This window comes from Lithobates pipiens, unplaced genomic scaffold (genome assembly GCF_037356315.1).
Source record: "Lithobates pipiens isolate NorthernLeopardFrog02 unplaced genomic scaffold, aLitPip1_a1.2 Scaffold_18, whole genome shotgun sequence".
In the NCBI taxonomy this organism is placed as follows: domain Eukaryota; kingdom Metazoa; phylum Chordata; class Amphibia; order Anura; family Ranidae; genus Lithobates; species Lithobates pipiens.
In genome coordinates, this window is record NW_027507758.1 from 32,751,584 (window position 1) to 32,777,348 (window position 25,765).

General features: G+C 43.6%; 1 protein-coding gene across 1 annotated transcript in view; it reads left to right on the forward strand.

The window, feature by feature from the left end:
• PSME4 (proteasome activator subunit 4) overlaps positions 1-25,765 on the forward strand; it is a gene marked incomplete in the record, with an annotated part of 200,084 nt that overhangs the window by 111,932 nt on the left and 62,387 nt on the right. Inside the window, 8 exon segments of the mRNA XM_077485552.1 lie at positions 1,276-1,331; positions 2,862-2,960; positions 9,183-9,245; positions 16,103-16,198; positions 17,002-17,133; positions 20,721-20,930; positions 22,960-23,096; positions 25,545-25,598. Of these exon segments, the coding sequence (XP_077341678.1) occupies positions 1,276-1,331; positions 2,862-2,960; positions 9,183-9,245; positions 16,103-16,198; positions 17,002-17,133; positions 20,721-20,930; positions 22,960-23,096; positions 25,545-25,598 (847 nt within the window).

The window sequence follows — 25,765 nt, forward strand, 5'->3', positions numbered from 1 at the left end:
GATCACATGTGCAGCATAATGGCAATTGAAGATTAAACAGAGGCCAAGATTGCGGCTTCCTTGGCTAAAAAGGAAATGAGGGTTTATTTTACTTCCACTTTAACCACTTACAGACAGCCGCACGCCGATATCCATCTTAAGTTTGAAATGGAATATCATTGTTATGGCAGCAGCTAGCTGCCATAACTCCGGTATCCTCCTCTTCAGCTGGCGGGCCGCTTCTCCAATAAGAGGAGCCGTCGGCAGCGGCGGAGGTGATCGAATGTTACCCCTTGCTGGGTATGGAGACGAGTGAGGGGTAGATGGCCCCCACCCTTCTCCATAACATTGCAGGGCGGAAGTGACGTCACGCCGCCCATAGCTCTTCAAGGGCATTTTTAAAAAAAGAAAAATTTTTAAATGACAAACTTTTTTTATTTTTTATTGCATTTTAAGTGTAAATATGAGATCGTAGCTCTTTTTGACCCCAGATCTCATATTTAAGAGGTCCTGTCATGCTTTTTTTTTCTATTAGAAGGGATGTTTTCATTCCTTGTAATAGGAATAAAATTGACAATTTTTTTTTAAAGAGCAGTGTAAAAATAGAAGGTAAAATGAATAAGAAAAAAAACTATTTTTTAAATGCACCCCGTCCCACCGAGCTCGTCTGCAGAAGCAAACACATAAGTGAGTAGCGCCCGCATATGAAAACGGTGTTCAAACCACACATGTGAGATATTGTTGCGATCGGTAGAGCGAGAGCAATAATTCTTGCCCTAGACCTCCTCTGTAACTCAAAACATGCAACCTGTAGAATTTTTTAAACGTCGCCTATTGAGATTTTTAACGGTAAAAGTTTGTTGCCATTCCACGTGTGGGTGCAATTTTGATGCATGACATGTTGGGTATCAATTTACGCGGCGTAACAATGTCTTTCACAATATAAAAAAGTTGGGCTAACTTTACTGTTGTCTTATTTTTTAATTAAAAAAAGTGCATTTTTTTTTTTTCAAACAAAAAGTGCGCTTGTAAGACCACTACGCAAATACGGTGTGACAAAGAATTGCAACAAGCGCTATTTTATTCTCTAGGGTGTTAGAACCCCCAAACATTATAATATAATCCAGGGAAGGAAAAAAAAACGTCCCTTGTGCATGAGGCCTTAAAACTGTACCCATCGGATAGAATATTGCACTTTGGACTGGACTCAGCTTTATATGCTAAAACAGACTATCCATATTTTAAACCTCTCCAGAGAAGGAATGCAGTCATCATTTTCTCTCTTTCCATCCACAGACTTCATACTTGACAACTCAGAAGATGATATCAAGTCTTTATTTCTTATAATAAAGGTAAGTCCCTGTACAGAGCAGGTGGTTGGCACACTTGGGTCATCAATAGATGGGTATGGGTTATTAAAGAGAATATTCATCTTCAAAGTGATCATGTACCACCAATACCATCCATAACAATACTTCATAATATGTAGAATTACACTGGTGTGCAAATAATGAATGTTTCATTTTTTTGTGGGAGATGAGAAAGAAGGAAGATTAATCACAAAAATTGTATTTGTAGACTAAAACCTCTCCAGCCAGTTCCTCACTTGTTTCATAGAAAACCCAGTAATTGGACATGGTTTGCTACTACAATTATTAACCCCTTCCCGCCGAGTGTACGCAGATGTGCGTACTCGGCTTCCGGGGGTTATACCGGGATGATGCCCGCACCTGCAGGCATCATCCCGGGACCGTTTTTTACAGCGGGCGATTGGCTTTCCAGCCTCAACAACCAATGCGGCTAAAAGCCGCTCGGCTGTTATGCGGGAGGGGACCTCCCGCCGCTCTTACCGGTGCTCCCGCTCAATCAGAAGCACTGATGCACAATCCTATGCCTCCGGCTGCTGGGCAGGGACTGGAATGAAGCCGTAAGCTACATCCCAGTCTCCTAATGGTAAACACGGAAGCGACGTCATGATGTCACTTCCCGTTTACTCGGCTGCAAATGGTGCCGGATTTAAAAATATATACACTATTCAGAGTCGCCGAAAACGGCGATCTGAATACTTTGAAGTGTAAAGGAGGGATCAGGGATCTTTTAGACCCCCGATCCCTCCATAAAGAGTACCTGTCACCACCTATTGCTGTCACAAGGTATTTTTACATTCCTTGTGACAGCAAAAAAAAAAAACAATTTATTAGTTTTAAAATAAATAAATAAATAAAAAAAAATTTCAAAGCGCCCGCCGTCCCCCCGAGCTCGCGAAGCAAAGAAAACGCATACGGAAGTCGCGCCCACATATGTAAACAGTGTTTAAATCACACACGTGAGGTATCGCCGCGATCGTCGGAGTGAGAGCAATAATTCTAGCACTAGACCTCCTCTGTAACTCTAACTTGGTAACCATAAAAAATTTTTTTAAAGCGTCGCCTATTGAGATTTTTTAGGTACTGTAGTTTGTCGTCATTCCACGTGTGTGCGTGTAATTATAAAGTGTGACATGTTTGGTATCTATTTACTCGGCGTAACATTATCTTTGACATTATGCAAAAAAATTGGGCTAATTTTACTGTTTCGTTTTTTTTTTAATTCATGAAAGTGTCCCTTTTCCCAAAAAGTTGCGTTTAAAACACCGCTGCGCAAATACCGTGTGACATAAAATATAGCAACAATCGCCGTTTTATTCTCTAGAGTCTCTGCTAAAAAAATATATATATATATATATATATGTTTGGGGGTTCCAAGTGATTTTTCTAGCAAAAAATATGGATTTTAACTTGTAAACACCAAATGGCAAAAATAGGCTTAGTCATGAAAGGGTTAAATAAAATGCATTGCATTGCCACTATTAACCTGTGTCTGGCTGGCATTGTCCTCCGCAGATCATCAGCGACGTTCTACAGTTCCAGGGATCCCACAAACATGAGTTTGACTCCAGATGGAAGAGTTTTACACTTGTCAAAAAGTCCATGGAAAATCGGGTGAGTTACACATTTAGAAACTGTCCTTCCATTGTAACGTGTGTGGTGTTGGTTTTTTTTAATTTTTTTATATGTTTTAAAAACAGACCTCTTTGTTTGGGCTCATATGAAATCTAGAAATTTAGTCTGGTTTAATCAAAAAAGAAGCTACTAATTGACTTAAGGTTTTTTTTTCCCCATAATTGCCTTATCCGAAAATTCATATTGCACAAACATACACCTACATGAAAATAAAAATTATTTGCCCAATGCCAGGATTGGCGCTGGCTATCAACGCTCGACCACTTAAGGGAAGTATGAATGATGACGTTAAAGAAATAACACATAGAACTAGAAAAGCTACAATTTCTGGAGAAATTGTGTGAAGTGTTCTTGCCTTCACCTACATTTTAGAAACAAAATAATATTTTTTTTCTAAAATTATTTTTTTTCTTTCAAATTTCCTAATATCATAATTCTCCTCAGAGCTGTGTGGGAGGAGCTATAATTCTCCTCAGAGCTGTGTGGGAGGAGCTATAATTCTCCTCAGAGCTGTGTGGGAGGAGCTATAATTATCCTCAGAGCTGTGTGGGAGGAGCTATAATTATCCTCAGAGCTGTGTGGGAGGAGCTATAATTATCCTCAGAGCTGTGTGGGAGGAGCTATAATTCCCCTCAGCTGTGTGGGAGGAGCTATAATTCCCCTCAGCTGTGTGGGAGGAGCTATAATTCCCCTCAGGGCTGTGTGGGAGGAGCTATAATTCCCCTCGGGGCTGTGTGGGAGGAGCTATAATTCCCCTCGGGGCTGTGTGGGAGGAGCTATAATTCCCCTCTGGGCTGTGTGGGAGGAGCTATAATTCCCCTCGGGGCTGTGTGGGAGAAGCTATAATTCCCCTCAGGGCTGTGTGGGAGGAGCTATAATTCCCCTCAGGGCTGTGTGGGAGGAGCTATAATTCCCCTCAGGGCTGTGTGGGAGGAGCTATAATTCCCCTCAGGGCTGTGTGGGAGGAGCTATAATTCCCCTCAGGGCTGTGTGGGAGGAGCTATAATTCCCCTCAGGGCTGTGTGGGAGGAGCTATAATTCCCCTCAGGGCTGTGTGGGAGGAGCTATAATTCCCCTCAGGGATGTGTGGGAGCAGCTATAATTCCCCTCAGGGATGTGTGGGAGCAGCTATAATTCCCCTCAGGGCTGTGTGGGAGCAGCTATAATTCCCCTCAGGGCTGTGTGGGAGCAGCTATAATTCCCCTCAGGGCTGTGTGGGAGGAGCTATAATTCCCCTCAGGGATGTGTGGGAGGAGCTATAATTCCCCTCAGGGCTGTGTGGGAGGAGCTATAATTCCCCTCAGGGCTGTGTGGGAGCAGCTATAATTCCCCTCAGGGCTGTGTGGGAGGAGCTATAATTCTCCTCGGCTGTGTGAGAGGAGCTATAATTCTCCTCGGCTGTGTGGGAGCAGCTATAATTCCCCTCAGGGCTGTGTGGGAGGAGCTATAATTCTCCTCGGCTGTGTGAGAGGAGCTATAATTCTCCTCGGCTGTGTGGGAGGAGCTATAATTCCCCTCAGGGCTGTGTGGGAGGAGCTATAATTCCCCTCAGGGCTGTGTGGGAGGAGCTATAATTCCCCTCAGGGCTGTGTGGGAGGAGCTATAATTCCCCTCAGGGCTGTGTGGGAGGAGCTATAATTCCCCTCAGGGCTGTGTGGGAGGAGCTATAATTCCCCTCAGGGCTGTGTGGGAGGAGCTATAATTCCCCTCAGGGCTGTGTGGGAGGAGCTATAATTCCCCTCAGGGCTGTGTGGGAGGAGCTATAATTCCCCTCAGGGCTGTGTGGGAGGAGCTATAATTCCCCTCAGGGCTGTGTGGGAGGAGCTATAATTCCACTCAGGGCTGTGTGGGAGGAGCTATAATTCCCCTCAGCGCTGTGTGGGAGGAGCTATAATTCCCCTCAGCGCTGTGTGGGAGGAGCTATAATTCCCCTCAGCGCTGTGTGGGAGGAGCTATAATTCCACCCAGAGCTGTGTGGGAGGAGCTATAATTCCACCCAGAGCTGTGTGGGAGGAGCTATAATTCCACCCAGAGCTGTGTGGGAGGAGCTATAATTCCACCCAGAGCTGTGTGGGAGGAGCTATAATTCCACCCAGAGCTGTGTGGGAGGAGCTATAATTCCACCCAGAGCTGTGTGGGAGGAGCTATAATTCCACCCAGAGCTGTGTGGGAGGAGCTATAATTCCACCCAGAGCTGTGTGGGAGGAGCTATAATTTACCTCAGCTGTATGGGAGGAGCTATAATTCCCCTCAGAGCTTTTGTCCCCTCCCACTCGCCACAAAAATTACGATATTTTGTGAACCATAAGACGAAACGTTCCACAAAGTAATAGCACACCAATTGGGAACAATCCGCATGTTTCCATATATATTCAGTATATTTCGTGTAAAAGCTGTAAAAGGAGGAGTTAGGGTGGTAAATTTGGCTATAATTATATATGTGAGATAACAATAAGTACGCTTGCTATGCAAGAACACGTAATAAACAAAGGCAACAATACAAACCCAAATTAAGGGGGTGGGGGGCTTTATGAGCCGGCAGCCTTTATAACTATGGGAAAGGAACGGGCGACCTAGGGGTGATGCTGTCAGACTAGAGGTGGGACTCCATCTGTAAAACAAATTGAGGGGGAGGGAGACAGAAGAGACCACTCTTACGTAATTAGTTACAACAAGGTTTAATTACAAAGAACAGTTAACCACTTCCTGCCCTGCCTATACCAAAATGGCGGCCAGGCGGTGGTTCCGTTATCCTGACTGGACGTCATGTGTCATCTTTCAGGATAACAGCCTCGTAAAGCTGTTATCCTGAAAGATGCTCGTAAAGCGCTGCTTAAACTAGCAGCGCTTTACCAGCGTTATTCGAGCGTTATTGGGGCGCTTTTAACCCCTGCTAGTAGCCAAATAAAGGGTTAAAAGCGCCCACAAAACGCTGCCAATAGCGCTTTTCAGGCGTTTTACAGGCACTTCCCATTGATTTCAATGGGAAGGGGCGCTTTAGGAGAGGTGTATTCACAGCTCCATAAGAGCTGCAAAGAAGCTGCTTGCAGGACTTTTTTTGACACCCTGCCAGCACAGCGCCTCGGTGTGAAAGCACTCGGGCTTTTACATTGGGATTGCAGTTGCGGCTTCTTTCAAGCGCTTTACAGGCGATTTTTATAACGCTAAAGCGCCTGAAAAACTCCCAGTGTGAAAGGGGTCTAAAGTCTCTGGTAGAGATGATCAGGTGTGTCCAATCACAGCTGATCACGGTTTAAACAGGAAGAGCCGTGTATCGGCTTTTTCTCACTCGCATCTGACAGACACGAGTAGAGGAAAGCCGATCGGCTGCTCTCCTGACGGGGGCGGGGGGTCCTGCACTGATTATCACTGGAGAGGGTTGGGTCACACAGTGATGAGCTTGTTTCAAATCCTTATAACTGGTCAGAATTTTTTAGGACAGTCCCGATTCTTGGGCATGATGAGTGTCCATACACTCCTATATAACATCACCTCCGTACACCCCGATCTCTTATTATGCCCAAGAATCACGACTATCCTAGAAAATTCTGACCAGTTTTAAGGATCTGAAAGGCGCTTATCACTGTGTGACCCGACCCTCCGGTGCAGCTTTTCCTGGGAGATTGGAAACAAAGATATCAAACCAATATGGTTCTTTGCCTATAGTCCTGCTAATTTCAGTAATGCCACGTACACACAACCGTTTTTTACATCCGAATAAGCTCTGACGGTCTTTCCGATGGAGTTCTGCTGAAACGGACTTGCCCACACACGATCACACCAAAGTCGGTTCGTTTAGAACGTGATGATGTACGACAGGACTAGAAATAGGAAGTTCAATAGCCAGTAGCCAATAGCTGCCCTTGTGTTGTTTTTGGTCCGTCGGAACAGCACACAGATGAACAGTTTGCCCGATAGGAATTGATTCTGTCGGAAAGATTTAAAACATGTTCTATTTCTAGGTCCGTCTGAATTTCTGAAAAAAAAGTCTGAAGCCCACACACGATCTGAATATCCGATTAAATGATTCCGTCTGACCTTTTCTGACGGAAAGTCCGGTTGTGTGTAAGCAGCATAAGAGTTTCATTTGAAGGGGGATAGGAGTACCCCCACCCCCACCCCCCCTTGCTCCTTCACGTGTGGAGGTGTTTGGTGACAGCCTAGCATCTTGCAAGCAAAAAATTGAACTCTTTTCTGGACAGTCTAATGGATTTAATATAGAAATTTAGCTGCAATTTGTTATGGACTTTCCTTATGCATATATATGATTGCACTGCATGATAACTCCTCTAGTATTTTAAGATTTATATTATATTAGAGTTTATAGCGCTGCATGTGTGTATATGTATATGTGTATATGTATATATATATATATATATATATATATATATATATGTGTGTGTGTGTGTATATTTGTTTATTGGACCCCGATTGCAGCTTAAGCCTTAATTGGCCACAAGGTATTCCTATTGAGGAATTGATATTTCTTTCATTTAATTCATCATTTAATTCATCATTTAATTCAGAAGCCCTTGTGTGAGTGAGAATAGGTGCATTGTTCTACACATTTTTTAAATTGAACATTTTGCTTCGAAAGTTTTTATGAAATGATATAACAAAGATAGTTAAAATATCTGAAACAATTTTACCTTAAAATGGAACTAAACACACCAGTTGAATAGCTTCTGTTAACCACTTGCCGCCCACCCATTGTCAAATGACGGCGGCAAAGTGGTTTCAAAATCCTGACTGGACGTCATAGACCGTCCTCAGGATTTTGAGCCGCTGCGCGCCCATTGTTGGGGGGTGTCAGTATGACACCCCGCAACTACGATCTCAGTAAAGAGTCTCCGACGGAGACTCTTTACCACGTGATCAGCCGTGTCCGATCACGGCTGATCACAGTGCAAATAGTGTAAATAGGAAGAGGCGGTGACCACCAGGGACGCCACCAGACCACCAGGGATGCCCAGCACCAGGTATGCCACCCTAGACCACCAGGGATGCCAGTCAGTGCCCACAATGGGCATCACTGATTGGCATGCATTATTGTTTGGCACTGATTGGCATCCATCAGTACAATACAATTCCACCTATCAGTGCCCATTCGTGCCGCCTAGCCATGCGAATCCGTGACACCTATCAGTGCCCATCCTTGTCGCCCATCAGTGCTGCCTATCAGTGCCACTTCATCAGTGCCACTTCATTGGTGCAGCCCCACCAGTGCCCATCAGTGAAGGAGAAAACTTATTTACAATGTTTTTAAACTGAAACAAAAAAAACATTTATTTTCAAAAATTTTGGTCTTTTTTTATTTGTTTAGCAAAAAATAAAAACCGTAGAGGTAATCAAATACCACCAAAATAAAGCTTGATTTGTGGGAAAAAAATTATAAAAATTTTATTGGGATACAGTGTAGCATGACCGCGCAATTATCATTCAAATTGCGACAGCGCAGAAAGCTCAGAATTGGTCTGGGCAGGAAGGTGTTTAAGTGCCTGGTATTGATGTGGTTAAAACTGTCACATTCTAGGCATGCAGTTTATGCTAAATGTTACTGTTGCTTGTGCTCTCAACCAAATGGTCAAGCCATCAAATGGCTGGTGTCATAAATGATCGCTTGGCACCAACAACTACATATCTTAGGCTAATCTGGCAACTTCCATGGCTGTAAATGATAGGATTGTTTAGTTCTGCTTTAATATGATATAGATCTTGCTATTGGTGAAAGAATGCTTATGGCTGCCCTCAAAATTTAAAGTGGTTGTGAAGATACAAAGTTTTTTTACCTTCATGCATTTTATGCATGAACGTTAAAAAGTTCTTGTGCAGCAGCCACCCCTAATACTTACCTGAGCACCCTCTCGATGCAGAGATGTCCACGAGAGCCTTGCCTCTCCGGGGACTCGCAATGCTGATTGGCTTTTGGTAGCCATGGGCTTCCACTGCTGTCAATCACAGACAGTGAGCCAATCAGGAGATGAGACTGAGCGGCAGCTCTGTGTGTAAATGGACAGTGGGTGCACCCGACAGGAGGGAGGAGCCAAAAGCGCTGGCATGAGAACCAGAGAAGAGGAAGATCTGGGCTGCTCTGCAAATCCATTACTCAGAGCAGGTAAGTATAATATGTTTGTTATTAAAAAAAAAAAAAAAAAAAAAAAAAGGCTTTAATATCGTTTTAATGATTTATTTGACTTTCAGCTTCAAGGAAAGAAGAGGCACATTCGAGCATTGCTGATTGACAGAGTCATGTTACAACATGAGGTATGTTTTGGTTTTATAAGTTTAGTCCATTTGTGGAAAGTTTATTTTCTTTATCGTACATCACGGGACACAGAGTTGTTTACACGTACCTAGCGTTCAACCTCCTCAGAGGTTCCTGTGATTTGCAGTGGAGGAACGCCATTTCCAGTTTGTGTCTCTGCACTCCGTGCTTGCCACGAAGTGCTTTGTAAACACCCCGGGTGTTTACAAAGGTCCTAGCACCACTACTGGGTCTTCTAAGGGCCCAGAGAATCTAGGTACTCTGATACCTGGATAACCTCCCGCTCAGAGATCACTCTCTGCAGGCCTAGAACAGACTCTGCGTAGGCTGGACAGTGCGATGTTTAGTAAACCTGGGCTGGGTCATAAATACCAAAAAGTCAGCCTTGATACCAGCTCAGTCTCTGAAGTATTTAGGTCTGATCCTAGGTAGGGTCCGGGCAAGGCTATTTTTGCCTCCCGTAAAAATGTGACCTGAAGGAGCAAGTGCATCAGGTAAGTGGCCCCAGGCAACCCTTTGGCTCTATATGAGTCTTCTGGGAAGGATGATGTGCTCAGAGGCAGTTCCCTATGCCTGATTTCATTCTAGGTTTATAGAAAGACTTTTTGTCGCCTTGGAACATGAATGTGCAAGTCCTGGATTACCCCATGTCCTTATCTCCCTGGGTGCTCTTAAGCCTATGCTGGTGGTTGCAGGATCAGAACCTACGAAAGGGAAGAGCCTTCATTCCGGTGTCTTGGGGAATACTGACCAGGGACGCCAGTCTCTCTGGCTGGGGAGCTACCCTAGAGGGGCTCACAACTCAGGGGAGATTGTCGAGGGCATAACAGAGCCTACCCATCAACACTCTGGAGTTGCGGGAGGTACGTCTGTCCCTACAGTACTGGACGATGGAGCTTCAGGACTGCCCTTTCAGGGTCCAGTCAGACAATGCCACTACAGTGGCTTATATCAGCTACCAAGGCATTACCAGGAGCTGTTCAGCTCAGGAGGAGGTGAACCGCATATTGGTCTGTTCTATCAGCGATGTTCTATCAGAAGTCCATATCCCTGGGGTAAAGAACTGACAGGCAGATTATCTCAGCTGCCAGCAGATCTGCCCGGGATAATGGTCCCCACACCCAAGCGTGTTTCGTAAATTTGCCAGCGATGGGGCTGGCCAAATGTTCTATTGCCATCCAGGTTCAACAGCAAGCTACATATGCTTGTGTCTCGAACAAGGGATCCCCTGGCGATCGGAGCAGATGCTCTAGTAATTCCATGGAACCAGTTCTCTCTGGTTTCTGCTTTCCCCCGATCCCTCTCCTTCCACATTTGTTGCACAAGATTTGGGAAGAGGGGCTTCCAGTCATCCTGGTGGCACCGGCCTGGCCCAGAAGGTGCTGGTTCCTGAAAATTGTGAGATTGGCAATAGATGGGCCATGGTCTCAAGGTCCTTTATTCCACCTCAATTTACAGTCTCTAAATTTGACGGCATGACTATTGAAGCCAGGTTGTTGAAGGATTGTGTCATCTCGGGACTGGGGATGTCTACCCTGGTGAATGCCAGGAAAGTGGTCACTAGGAAGATCTAGTATAAGGTCTGGAAGACTTGTATTGCTTGGTGTGAAGCCAAAAAGTGGAATTCTCTTTTCTACAGTCGGCTGTCTAAATCAGATTGGCTTTGAGTACAATCGGGTCAAATTCCAGCCTTGCCAGTTTCTTCCAATGGCCTTTAGCCTCCCATTCGCTGGTCTGAACCCTGCAGGGGACAAATCCCCATTAGGTCAACTATGTGTCCTTGGGGCTTAAATTTGGTGCTGTCTGTGTTACAGAAACAGCCATTTGAGTTTGTCAAGGAAATTCCGTGAGTCTTGCTGTCACGCAAACCAGCTTTCCTGATGGCCATCACCTCAACTAGAAGGGTGTCGGAATTGGCGGCCCCTTCATGTAGGGAACCATACAAATTCTTCACCAGGACAAGGTGGTGTTACGTCCTATTCCATCCTTCTTGCCAAAGGTGGTATCGGCCTTTCATTTGAATGAGGCCTTCTTTTTTTCTTTTCAGCAGAAGAGAGGCTGCATTTCTTGGACGTAGTCCGGACACTCTGGGTTTATTTGTCTAGATCTGTGGATATATGAGGTTCAGCCTTTTTCGTTTTACCAGAGGGACCCAATAAGGGGCAAGCAGCTTCCATTGTTAATTGGGTCTGTCAATTGGTCATTCAGGCCTACAGTCTGAAATGTAAGGCTCCTCCCTTCAGGGTGAGGGCTCATTCTACCAGGGGTGTAGGAACCTCCTTGGCTTTTCATCATCGGGTATCTGTAGCTCAGTTTTTTGTAAGGCTGCTACCTGGTTTTCAGTGCATACATTCACAAGATTTTATCAGATAGATGTTAGAGCAGCCAAGGATTTGGCTTTCGGCCGTAGTGTACTACAGGCTCCTGTATAAAGTCTGATCGCTATTTTTTTAGCCTATCTCAAGGCTATTGCTCTGGGACATCCCTGTAAGTAATGAATAACAGCCTTACTCTGTGTCCCATGATGTCATACCTGTAAAATCCTTTTCTTTGAGTACATAACGGGATACAGAGGTCCCTCCCCTCTTTTTGGGATTCAGTGCTTGCTGCAAAACTGAAGTACTTCCTGTATGGGAGGGGGTTATATAGGGGCAGACTTCCTGTCTAAGACTTTGGTCTTCCAGTGTCTATTCACTTAGAGATGGTGTATAAGCCAGTAAGTAATTAATAATAGCTTAACTCTGTGTCCCCTAATGTACTCGAAGAAAGGGATTTTACAGTTAAGTATGACGCAAAAAAAAAAAAATCCTATTTTTGTGATCATTATAACCTTCCACACTTGTGGTTCCATATAGTCAATAGAAATCCCTTTTGCAGATTGAAAACAAATTGTAAAATTACTTCCCTGCTTTAGAGCACAGTCCAAATAAATCTGTCAGAGATTTTATATATATAATATAAAATCTCCCTCTACTGGCTTCCACTCCCCCAACAAATAAAATTCAAAGTACTAACAATAATTTAAAAGCCATCCATTACTCTGCCCCCAGCTACATCACTAACCTAGTCCCAAAATACCAACCAAGCCGCTCTCTTCGGTCATCCCAAAACCTCCTGCACTCTAGGTCCCTTGTCACCTCCTCCCATGCTCGCCTCCAAGATTTCTCCAGAGCTTCTCCCATCCTTTGGAACTCTCTACCCCAATCTGTCCGACTGTCCCCTAATCTATCCATCTTCAGACGATCCCTGAAACCCTTCTCTTCAAAGAAGCCTATCCTGCTTCTAACACTGTTCAGCTCATCCACCCCACAGCTATTACCTTTTGTTTCAATTGACCCTTCCTTTTTAGATTGTATGCTCTAACGAGCAGGGCCCTCTGATTCCTCTTGTAGCTAATTGTAATGCCTGCCCTCGTGTTGTAAAGCGCTGCGCAAACTGTTGGCACTATATAAAACCTGTATAATAAATAAAAAAAATAAAAAAAAAAATATATATATATATATATATATATATATATAAATTTTGGAAGTAGTAAGAAGATCATGTAAACTCCATGCAGGTAGTGTCGTCGTTGGGATTCAAACCCAACAACCCTAGTGCTGCCCGACAGATATACCAACCATTATGTCTCTGTACTGCCCAGATAGACTGGGAACACGCTGTGCACATTTCACCCAGGGGAGGGCAGAATACATGTTTAAAAACAGGACTCTTGGTGTTTCAGAGTTGCATCAATTAGCATTCGTAATTCATCATTATTTTGCCTGACTACTTCGTCAGTTCACCCCAATATTCCATAAATGATCTGTGGGTCATAGCTGATTGTGTTGTATTGAACAGTAACAATCATAAGTGCATCTAAAAGCATCTGTGAGCTTTTGATTGCCGTCATGGATCCCGTCATCCTGAAAATCGATGAGGCCATTCTGCTGATTGCTTTACGGAGTCACTGGAGACAGCTGGAGGAGGAGAGGAGCAGCCTTAGTCGTCATTTCTGGACGCACCATATTATAGTCCCAGCGTCACCCTTTGGCGTACTTTTCCAATTTGTATATCCAACTACGCATGCATCCAGAAAAATTTCTAAACTTCACGTGGGTGTCCATTCCTGTGTTTGAAGACCCACTATGCATCACCTTCTCCTCCTCTGTTAAATCCCTCTGCACACGGTCATATAAAGCTTTCAACCTTCTTTGTAATATTTGGCCTGAAAAAAGAAAAATGGAAAAGGTTTAATATGCAATTTTAACACCTTCACGCCGACCGTATGAAAATATGTGGCCACACTGGACTGGGCTTTTTTCTGTGGGGCAGCATATTTGCATATGTCCCAGGACAGAGACCAGGGGTATCACGGAGAGCCCCGTACTAACAAACGGGACCGAAAAATCCAGGTCACCTGATCACTGTGATGGCCTCTGATTGGCTATCACAGTTATCAGTCACTGTGAAGCCCACCCCTGTATCTTCTTTCTCTGTGAAAGGAGGAGAGAGATGTATAGAATCTCTTGCTCTTCCTCCTTGCAGAGAAAGAAAAAAAAATGTGTGTGTATATAAAATATATATATTTTTTTTTGTATTTATCAGTGTCCGTGTGTTTTAGGTGGTTACTCTCTTGATTGTTCTTATAGGCGGCGGAAGAGGACATTGTCCGTTCCGCTGCCCACCGTTGCTTCTTCTGGCTCAACCCTGCCATTGCCAAACTGGAGAAGGAGCCAACCTCTGGCGGATGTTGACCATAGAGATTTCCGAAGGGACAGATGGTCCTTGAAGTCTCTATGACGGTTCGGAGGCTGGGTGTGATGTTATGAAGTCACACCCGGCCTCTGCATTTGAAAAAATGCCGCTGCCTCAGCTGAAAAGCCAGGATCTTTTTTGATTTCAGGCTTCCCAGTCGAGAGGTGAGATCTGGGGACTTATTGACCCAAGATCTCGCTGTGAAGAGGACCTGTCGTGCGTTATTCCTATTACAAGGGGTGTTTACATTAGGAATAAAAGTGATCAAAAAAATGTAAAAAGAAAGCATCATACTTGAAAATTAAATGTAAAATTAACAATCATTTACCGTATATACTCGAGTATAGGCCGACCCGAATATAAGCCGAGGCCCCCAATTTACCCCCAAAAAAACTGGCAAACTTATTGACTCGTGTATAAGCCGAGGGTGAGACATGCCTGTCCATCCCTGTGTGTGTGTCCGTCCATCCCTGTGTGTGTGTCCGTCCATCCCTGTGTGTCCGTCCATCCCTGTGTGTCCGTCCATCCCTGTGTGTCCGTCCATCCCTGTGTGTGTGTCCGTCCATCCCTGTGTGTGTGTCCGTCCATCCCTGTGTGTCCGTCCATCCATCCCTGTGTGTGTGTGTGTCCATCCATCCATCCATCCCTGTGTGTGTGTGTGTCCATCCATCCATCCATCCCTGTGTGTGTGTGTCTCCATCCATCCATCCATCCCTGTGTGTGTGTGTCTCCATCCATCCATCCATCCCTGTGTGTGTGTGTCTCCATCCATCCATCCATCCCTGTGTGTGTGTGTCTCCATCCATCCATCCATCCCTGTGTGTGTGTGTGTCTCCATCCATCCATCCATCCCTGTGTGTGTGTGTGTCTCCATCCATCCATCCATCCCTGTGTGTGTGTGTATCCATCCATCCCTGTGTGTGTCCATGTGTGTGTGTGTGTGTGTGTGTGTGTGTGTGTGTGTGTGTGTCCAGCCTACCTGTGTCCCGAGCCTGTGTCCCGTGCCTTGCCTCCTTGCCTCCGTCCCGTGCCTTGCCTCCTTGCCTCCGTCCCGTGCCTTGCCTCCTTGCCTCTGTCCCGTGCCGTGCCTTGCCTCCGTCCCGTGTCGTGCCTTGCCTCCGTCCCGTCCCGTCCCGTGCCGTGCCTTGCCTTGCCTCCGTCCCGTGCCTTGCCTTGCCTCCGTCCCGTGCCTTGCCAGGATCGCCGCTCTTCGTCGGCGCCTCGGCGGACATTCTACCATTCAAACGCCGCGCCTCCGCCTTCGCCTGTGATAGGCGGAACACTGAATTTCCCAGCAGCCTGTGTTCCGCCTATCACGGACATCGTCTCATCCTCGTCCGTAGTACGAGGATGAGACGATGTCCGTGATAGGCGGAACACAGGCTGCTGGGAAATTCAGTGTTCCGCCTATCACAGGCGAAGGCGGAGGCGGAGGCGCGGCGTTTGAATGGTAGAATGTCCGCTGTCTGTCTGCTCGACACGCTGATCGAGCAGGCAGACAGCGATGACTCGAGTATAAGCCGAGGGGGGCACTTTCAGCCTCAAAAAAGAGGCTGAAAATCTCGGCTTATACTCGAGTATATACGGTATTTATTTTTAAAGCACCCCAGTTGCGCCCACACATGTAAACCACGTTCAAACCACACGTTTGAGGTATTGTCGCAAACGTTGGAGCAAGAGGAATTATTCTAGCCCTAGACCCCCTCTGTAACTCAAAACATGCAACCTGTAGAATTTTTTAAATGTCACCTATGGCCATTCCACAAGCGTGTGCAATTTTAAAGCATTACATGTTGGGTATTTGTTTACTTGGCGTAAGATCATATTTCAAATTATGCAAAAACAAATTGGCTAACGTTACTGTTTTTTTTTTTAAGTTTTCTTTTTTTAATGCATGAAACTGTTTGAAAAATTGCTGCACAAATACTGTGCGAGATAAAAAATTGCGACGACGGACATTTTATTCTCTCTGGTCTCTGCTAAAAAAAAACATCTCTAATGTTTGGGGGCTCTGTGTAATTGTCTAGAAAAAAAAAATGAGATTTTTACATGTAGGAGAGAAATGACAGAATTGGCCTGGTAGGCAAGTGGTTAAACCTGTAATTTTGTGATTTTGTAGTTGAGAATGTTGACCGTTGAAGGCTGTGAATACAAAAAAGTCCACCAAGACCTGGTGCGGGATCTTCTGCGTCTGTCCACCAGCTCTTACGGGCAAGTAAGTATGAAAACAAGAATTGTCTCTACAAACGTGAACACAACCTACCTGTTGATTCATCACGTGGTGATGTCTGTTTTGCGGTGTCAACTAGATGACACATGGTGCGCAAACGTCCAGAGGATTGCCTAGGATAATCAGAGATTTAGCATTGCAACAAACTTGTGTTTTAGATATTGAATCAAGTGAAACTAAACCCATCGATTTAACATTTTAAAAAACCTGTTGCATCCCGCCATGTCAGGATTGTAATGGTCACATTGGTTGTGCTCTCAACTAACCTGTCAAACCATGATATGGCTGGTGTCATAACTGATCACATGTGCATGGAAGTTGAAAATCAGAGGCCAAGATGGCAGTTTCCTTGGCAGAAAAAGATAGGAGGGTTTAGTTATGCTTTAAATAATAATAATGAACAATCAACAGAACATTATACAGGAATATACAGGACCCCCTTCCTCAAGAAAAGGAATCCTGTGATCCCACAAAATATTGGTAGATCTGGGGATTATTAAAGTGTATGCTAACCCAAAAATTAAAACTGCAAATGCGCATTCCTTTTTTCCAATCTATTTAAAGTAGTTATAAGGACCACTTTAAATGCATTCTCTGCATTAAGGTAATAAAACTTTCTGCAAGCACGAGGATGTCACCTGATAAAGCCATAAATGTCAGATTGGGTAACTATCGTCTATGTCTTGATGACAGCTGAAGAAAATGAACTTGCTTAGATATTAGTGAGTGTATATCCACCATCGTTCTATGATTTATTCCTGATGATATGTCATCTTTGTGTTGCACAGGTCAGAAATAAAGCTCAGCAGGCTTTTTTCTCTGCTCTGGGAACATACAATTTCTGCTGCCGGGACATCATTCCTCTAGTGCTTGAATATCTGCGGCCAGAAAGACATGATGTCACTCAACAGCAGTTCAAAGTAAGTGTTTTGTTTCTCATCGTGCAAGTTCGGATCACTTTAAAAACAAAATATGATTTAAAAAGATGTAGCTCTTTGTATTTGGACATTTTGCTTAAGGTGGAGTCTGCTGAAATATTCTTTATTTTTGGGCTGATGTTAGTGAGCATTTGAGATTTTGGCAGCAAGATATCTACACCCGAGTTCTCAGCTTCACCTACTTGCTGCAGGCTATTAAAATGGCCTGGTGACTATTGTTTTAGAAATCATACAGACGTTTTCCTTGAAAGCACATAATATGTTTTTAGATTTTGAAAGACTGCTGATGGCAGTCTCCCAGGGGCCCCGAAAGCTCCAGGATTTGATGCTGGCAGGCCAAACTGGCCATGTGCATTTGGCCTTAAAGCGATGTTCCGCCCCAAATAAATAATGGGACACTTACCTGTCCTGGAGTCCCGCGATGGCACCACAGCTGATGTTTCCATCAGCTGTCGGGTGCTGCCATTGCGGGTAAGGGTACCCGGAAGTGTAGCCTTACGGCTTCACACCGGGAACCCTACTGTGCATGTGCGAGGCCCCACTCCTCTCTCCTACTGGCCCAGCGACAGGTAGAGGAGGAGGGAGCCCTGCGGCTATGTTGCGGCCCAGACTCCCGGAAGTGAGAACAGGATACCTGTCAAAGACCGGTATCCTATCTCCCCCTCCCCTCCCAAAGGTGCCAATTGTGGCACCGGAGGGGGAGAGAAGACAAATGAGCGGAAGTTCCACTTTTGGATGAAACTCCACTTTAAAGCGGTAGTAAACTTTCACTAATTCAAAAAACTATTCTTGAAAAGTTATGTGCTAGTACTAGCACTTTATGAAAAACGTACCTGTAAACGAAGCCCTCTAGCACCGTGCTGTCACTGCTGACACCGTTTCCATCTTCACCGGGTCTTCCTTCTGAGTTTGTGGGCTCCAGCTTTTTAGATGGTCGCGCAGCGATGACATCACACGCCATAGTCGTGGCCACGGCACAGAGCTCTGAAGGGACAGCATGAGTATGTCTTCCCTTCATATAAATATATAGGCAGTGCTATGTTTCTAATATTATACAAAGCGGTGTAAAATTCATGATAAATAATGTGCAAGTAGAAAAACACACAAAAACAAAAATTCTCCAAAACATTTAAACATAGATGATGCTATGTCAGCAATAAGAGTGCAATCCTATAAAATTCACAGTAGTCATTAAAAGTCCATAAATCATGTATAATCCATTATTGTGCGAACTTAAGTCCATGTGTTAAACAAAAATAATATCAAATCATCCAATCTGTAAATAGTGCACCTAATTACAGAGTGAACAAAACAGAACATGTCTCCCAAGACGATGAGAAGCTGCATATATCCATCTCGAATGCAAAATAGAGCTTCAAAGCCGCTTACCAAAAGACTATGACCCTTTAGTTAAGAGCGGTCATAATGAGCATGAGACTGATCATGGGGCACCTTTGGGCAGCTATAAGATTATCAATTACACAGACTCTAAGTTTAGCACCGGATCTCTCCCATAAATGATAATGTGTACAAAAAAAAGGATGTGCACATAGCATAAAATCTTCAGACTCTTTTATTAACGTAAAGACTTGCACTTGCATAGATTGCCGCTTATAAAGCATATACTAACAAAGCATCGACTGGCATTGGAGCGAAGAAAACAAGTGTGTGCTGACTTCCTTCAGTAGACCACAGCCCTACGCCATTCGTCATAAATCGACATCTTCAGGGAATGGCATCCCTTCAGAGCGCATGCACCAATTGAAGTCACCGACTGAAGAAAGAGAATATCTCCTAAACGGTCCACATTTAGGAGATATTCCTTTTACCTACAGGTAAGCTTTTATTATAAGCTTACCTGTAGCGACAAGTGTCCCATTGGTGTTTGCTACCGCTTTACAGTGGGCAGTATTCAATCAAAGATTAATTACACATATCAATTAAAAGCCATTCAAATTTGCTTTAGAACAAGGAAAGAGTACATTCAACTTATAAGTTTCAACTCCACATTCAGGGCTATTGTTCCTCTGCCTCACCCAAGTGATATCGCTTGGACTTATTCAGGCAGGCACCAAGTGCTGCTTTGTTAGTAGGCTCTACACCCAAAGAAGTGTTTTTCTTCAGCCAGGAAACATAATGGCAAGTAAGTATATGGAAAGTTACTATGTTTAGCTTACCTGCTTTTAAAGTGCATCTGTTATATTTGCTCTTATTGAATTTCTATAAACTATTATACTATCCATTAACCAGTACCCAATGGTACATCCATCAATCCTCAGGAACACTCATTTATCATTCCTACAATTTTCTTTAAAAGAAAATGTATTTGTGTCTTTTAGTTTTACAATGAGGTTGAGGTAATCTCCATATGCCCAAACGGGTTCTTTAATAAGTGCCATCGATCTATAACTAAGAAAAAATTGAATTCCGCATTTCGGAGCAGAAATAATTCCAGTAATAGCTAATAAATTTACAAAAATCAGAATTCATAAAGCTTGATAACAATTATTTTTTGGATGTCAGATGAAAAGTGCTAAGAAGTGCTGGAAGCTTGTGATTTCAGTCCTTCCAGCACTACGTTCAGTACACTGGGGAAACAAATCTTCCCATTTTCTGATACTTCTTAGGCCTCGTTCATATGGGGTGTACTGTAGCATATGCCCTATGCATAGGCCTTTTTACCTTCATGGCATGCACGTTTTCTGTGCAGGCAGTCCCATTGCACCCCATGCAGCCTCTTTGCCTGGGACTCAGAAAACCAAACCTGAGAGAGCTAGTGATGTGAAGTTTGCTTTGTGAGAGAAAGAAAAAGAACGTTCTATCTATTGAGGGCTATATGAAGTGGAATCTGCTTAAGGGTGGAAGAGTGCTGCTGTTCGATCAATTGGATTCTGTAACAAGTGGATTCAACCATGGTATGTAGAGGTCCACTCCGGATGGTAACAGTGGTCTGTACATATGTCGGTGGAGGATCTCTCACAAGATTTTCTATTTTGGACCTCACACCTATTAGACTCTTTCTGTTCATTTTTAGCACTGCACCTTTGTATGTTTGAGTCCCATTGATGTCACACAGAGCTGCTGCTCACAGTTTAACATCAATAGGGGCGCATGGCTCCAAACTGAGAAAATTGGTCTATAAAGGGCCACATAATGTTTACTGGGGGCCACATTACAGCACCTCAGTATATAATCTAGAAACAACGGTGACCGGTAACTTTCTATCCGATAAAAAGGAGCGCACACTCCCACAGATCCCAAATTGGAAGCAACGGCTGTCTGTGTGTGGCTGCCGCATCACAATTGACATCAATGGGACTACCTGCACAGGAATGCATGGAACACCTGTGCATCCCTGCAAATGTAAACACAGGCCTCGCATGGGCGTAAGCTGTAGTACATATGATCAAGGCCCTGGTGTAAGTATCTAATACTGTTGTTCAGTCATCAAAACAAGCAACACGTTTGATGCCATTTCTCGGTTTTTAAATTAGACTTCTGCTATCTGTGTGTCAATCCAGACTCATCTAGCTAATGAGGTCTAACATGAGAACATTTTGTGTTTGCAGGGTGCCTTGTATTGTCTGCTTGGGAACCACGGTGCAGTGTGCCTAGCAAACCTTCATGACTGGGAATGCATTGTACAGACGTGGCCGGCAATAGTCTCTTCAGGTCTCAGTAAAGCAATGTCTCTAGAAAAACCATCCATTGTACGCCTTTTTGATGATCTGGCTGAGAAGATCCATCGGCAATACGAAACAATTGGGTTGGACTTTTCGGTAAGTCCCCCCCCCCCTCCTTTTAAAATCGGCTCACTGGGACACTTGCAAAAGTCTTCCCTACCTTTTGAATAGGAATTGCAGTTCATGATTTCATAACCAGCAGCACATGCTGGTGTTATCTGGTATCAGATTTCCAGTTACACTCGATGGAAAAGGTTTGTGCTTTGCAGTGCTGACAAGCGTTATTCATTTAAGTGAGTGATTAACACGCTACACTTTCTGGAGATGTACTTGGAAAATAAAGAAGGAAAAGGGTCAGAGGCAAAAATAGGCCAATATCCCAACAGTAGAAAGAGCAAAAAAAATGCTAAAGGGACTTTACGGGCCTAATAGATGAGTCAAGCGATAAATGCAAATATAGATGTATTGCTGACAAAACATTATCGTGAGACCAAATTGCGGCTGGTGTGTTACTATTGAATTTACAACAAAACAGAAGAAACTACATGTGACCAATGCTCTACATTTCCTGTAGTAGTCACGATACACAGACCATGACCAAGCATATATTCATTCTTCAGGGGTGTATCATGGTAGAACGGAGTCGCTTCTACAAATAAACAAAGGTGTAAACACACTATTGTCATATAAATCTCACATTTTAGGTAATTTATCTAATTATTGCACTCACGTGTTCTATAAAATTTTTACTGGAGCCGACAAAGATAAAATCAAGCAGTGGTGTCCATCCTAATGCCATCCTAATGCCAGGGAGAGATGTCTGTGGTTCCGCTTTCAGGAGGTCAAACAAAGACCCCCAAGGGAGCACACCAAGAGGAGGAACTGAAGTTGCCCAGCAGGAGGTTCCCCCTCCTGGCATGTGGAGGGCCAACATGTGAGTCATATGATAGGACAATAGTGTGTTATTTTGTAAAAGTGACTGTTCTACCACTATACACCCCTAAAGAAAGAGTATATGTCTGAAATGTGTTGGATGTTTCTGTCCATGCTTGGTCATGGTCTGTGTATCGTGACTACTACAAGTAATGTAGAGCATTGGTCACATGTGCTTTGTTCTGTTTTGTTGTAAATGCAATAATACCAGTGGTGGCTGGTGCTCCATTTTAAGGGGGCGGAGGCAGCAAACAAACACCCGATTTTTTTGTCAGCATTACATCTATTTTCATTTGTGGTTTGACTTGCGTTTTAGGCCTGTAAAGTCCCTTTTAGGAGGGTTTCTTGTTCTTTACACTTTCTGGAACTGTACAGTCAAGTTAGAGAAAATATACTCACAAAACTGTCCCTGCAAAAAAAAGACAGATGCAAACAAAATGAAGGTTTCCTATTTAGAATAATAAACTGTCAGGTTAGTAAAACATTGATATCCAAACCAATTCAGTCATACAGTTTGTAGTGTACATAGATTTGCAAAACAATGGGATAAAGGAATATTCCTGAACTTTGTTTTATCTCATGATTACTGTAAAATTGTGTGAATGCATCAATACAGTGCATTTTATCTCCACTTGTAGAGCTTGGTTTCATTGAATGAGTTTAGCAAAAATGTGAATATTGCAGAGTATAAAGCCTCATACTACATAACTAAGCTCCGTTTCATGCTGAATAAACATGAACAAACATTATTAATGTATCTTAAACAGAAAACTATCTTTTAGATAGATTTTTACTCCGAAGCATTTTTTCACCCTGATACCAGCTAGGACTGCCCGTAGGTGGGGCTGAGTTTTTTCTCGGCCTAGTGTCCTAGTCCTGTAGGTGGCGTCATAAACCCCTATAGTCAAGAATTGAAGAGATTGGTGTCTGTCAATGAACTCGGAGAAAGGGATTTTATGGTTAGTAACAAAAAATCGTGTTTTCCCATTTTGGAATAATTTATGTCAGGGCAATTACAATTTTTTTTAAACCTGACAGTGTCACTGTTGAGATTAAAGCAACTGGTTCACCTAAAATCTGCTTTTACTTGCTGCTTATGCAAAGCCTGGGCTTACTTTTAGATTTAGATGTTAGATGTTAGATTTAGATGTTAAAATTGGGATGCCATTGATGTCTGTGTGATTTATTACAGGTTCCAGAAAGTTGTATCCAGATTGCTGTACTGCTGCAGAAGTCACCCACCCCCTCTCTTGGTGTGGAGTTGCTTCATCCAGATCAGCTGAGTCTGGCAGTGCAAAGACAAGAAGAGAAGAATGCCGAGTCTTTACGGTATGGCGGGGGGTGTTTGTTGAAAGGAGCAGCTTTCCTGTTTGGGATAGACTTTATTTCATTGTGTGAAGATTGTATAGTACGTATGGTGTATGCCTTCTTAACCAGTTGTGGATGGCCCACTGTACATATACAGCTCCAGGACAGCCACTCTATGCCAGATCTCGCACCTAATATGTCATCTGACACTTCTGGGTTTGGGATGCGCGCCGCCAGCGACCCGCTCCCACTGTGATCATACACCGCGGGAGCCCAGCAGCAGGTACTATGGACTTGATGACTTCCAGTCCAGCACCCACCGATTACACTGGACACAGGCTGAACGTAAACAAGGCAGATTGTCGTTCTGTCAGAAGGGAAGGCACTGATCCTGTGTTTCTGCTAAGTAGGAACATGGATCTTTGCCTTCCACCAGTCAAAGCTCCTCCCCCACAGTGAGTAAGCACAACGTAGGCACACATTTAACCCTTTGATCGCCTCTGATGTTAACCCCTTCCCAGTCAGTGTCAGTACAGTAACGGTGCATATTTTTAGCACTGTTCACTGTGTTAGTGTCACTGGTTCCCAAAAAGTGTCAAAAGTGTTAGACCCCTTTCACACTGAGGTAGTTTTTAGGCGTTTTAGCTCTAGAAATGGCCTCTAAATCAGCTATCCTCAACTAGGGTTCCCTAACAGGTTGCTAGGGGTTCCTTCATCTGTGGATAATTGACCTCCCGTGTGAAGGTATCCAGCTCCATCACCAATTGGCAGAGCCACTAGCATGCCACTGTTTTTTAAAGCTGTCTGTAAGTGTGCACTCTAACCACCATTTTAAGTCGACTTTCTTCCCACTGGCCACCAATGTAAGGGGCAGTTTCCCAATGACCACTAATAAACAAATCTCAGTAGGGGTTCCCTGAGACATGAATTTTAATTTAAGGGTTCCGCTGGGTAAAAAGATTGAAAAAGGCTGCTCAAACTAATGCCTGAAAACCACCTCCCATTCATTTCAGTGTGTCTTTCCACACTGGGGCGGTGCGCTTGCGGGATGTTAGGAAAAGTCCTGCAAGCAGCATCGTTGGGGCTGTTTGGGAGTGCTGTATACAGGGCTCATAAACCTCCCCTGCCCATTAGAATGAATGGGAACTGCTTCAGAAGCGCAGCAACACAGGGCTTTTTAACCCCTTCCTTGGCTGCTAACGGGGGTTAAAAGCGGCCAAAAAGCGTTGCTTAAACGGCACTAAAACTCTGTTGGCACGAACACGGCCATGGCTCAGTGTGAAAGGGGTCTTGGCTAGTTGTCCGATTTGTCCGCTGCAATATTTCAGTCCCGCTATAAGTTGCTGATCACCGCCATTACTAGTAATTAAATAAGTAAAAAAAAAAAAATCCCCTATTTTGTAGACGCTATAACTTTTGCACAAACCAATCAATATATGCTTATTGGGATTTTTTTTCTTACCAAAAATCTGTAGCAGAATATACATTGGCCTAAACTGATGAAGAAATCTTTTTTTTTTTTTTATTTTTTTGTTTTTTTATGTGCTATAGCAGAAAGTAAAAAAAAAATATATATATATATATGTATGTGTATGTATCTGTGTGTGTGTGTGTGTGTGTATATATATATATATATATATATATATATAAACTTTTTTTTTTTATCGCAAAACTAAATATAAAATATTCAAAATTAATAACCGCAGAGGTGATCAAATACCACCAAAAGAAAGCTTTATGGGAAAGAAAGGACACTATTTGGGTACAGCGTCGCACGCCAGTGCAATTGTCCGTTAAAGTAATGCAGTGCAGCATTGTAAAAAATGGACTGGTCATGAAGGGGAGTAAAACCTTCCAGAGGTCAAGTTTTAGTGTCTCTTTTTTTCCCCATCTATGTCTCTGTAGAAATAGAAATATCCGTGCTCACAACTAATGGGGTAGAACCACGATTAAACAGTTTCTCATGCTGAAAAGACAAAAAAACAAAACAAATACAGCAGCTAGCATAAAAATAGTTGATTACAATAGATATTATGTAAAAAGGCCATATGCAGCACTAAAAAGGTAGGTGGACCCAGAGAGAAAAGTGGTAAATGAAGGCAGAAACGTTGCACCGACCTTGCGCAAAGCGTGCGGCTCTTTGTGAATGGGTCAGCTGTGGGGGGGGGGGGGCTTGGCAAACCAGGTACCGTCTCCCTCACAAAAGATGCCCCAAATGTGGCAGTGGAGGGGGGAGGAGGCAAACGAGGGGAGCTTCCCCTTTTTTGGTTGTAGCTCCACTTTAACCTTTGAAAAAAAATAAAATAAAATGAAGCCACCACATCTGAGGGCTTGTAAGCTGCAGTATCTTTATTTTTGCATTACACAGGCACATAGGGTGATCACATATTTCAGTGTCTGTAATGCAGATTTCTCTTCCATGCCTCCTGACTCCTGTTCTCACTACTGGCTTGCTTTCTCTTTGTGTAGGCATTATGAAGGCTTAGTCGACACTTTGATCGATTGTGTTGCACAAAGAAACCTGTAAGTATCTAATTGTGGGGTTTCTACTGTAGATTTATGTTTAGAAACTTTAGTGTGCATAGCAAAAAATTCATTACTTTAAAATGTGCATCTCTCTCAATTTGAGTTTATTAAGGAAAAAAATGTCACTTCCCAAATTGTAACACATTTGTTGATAATTCTGTGTA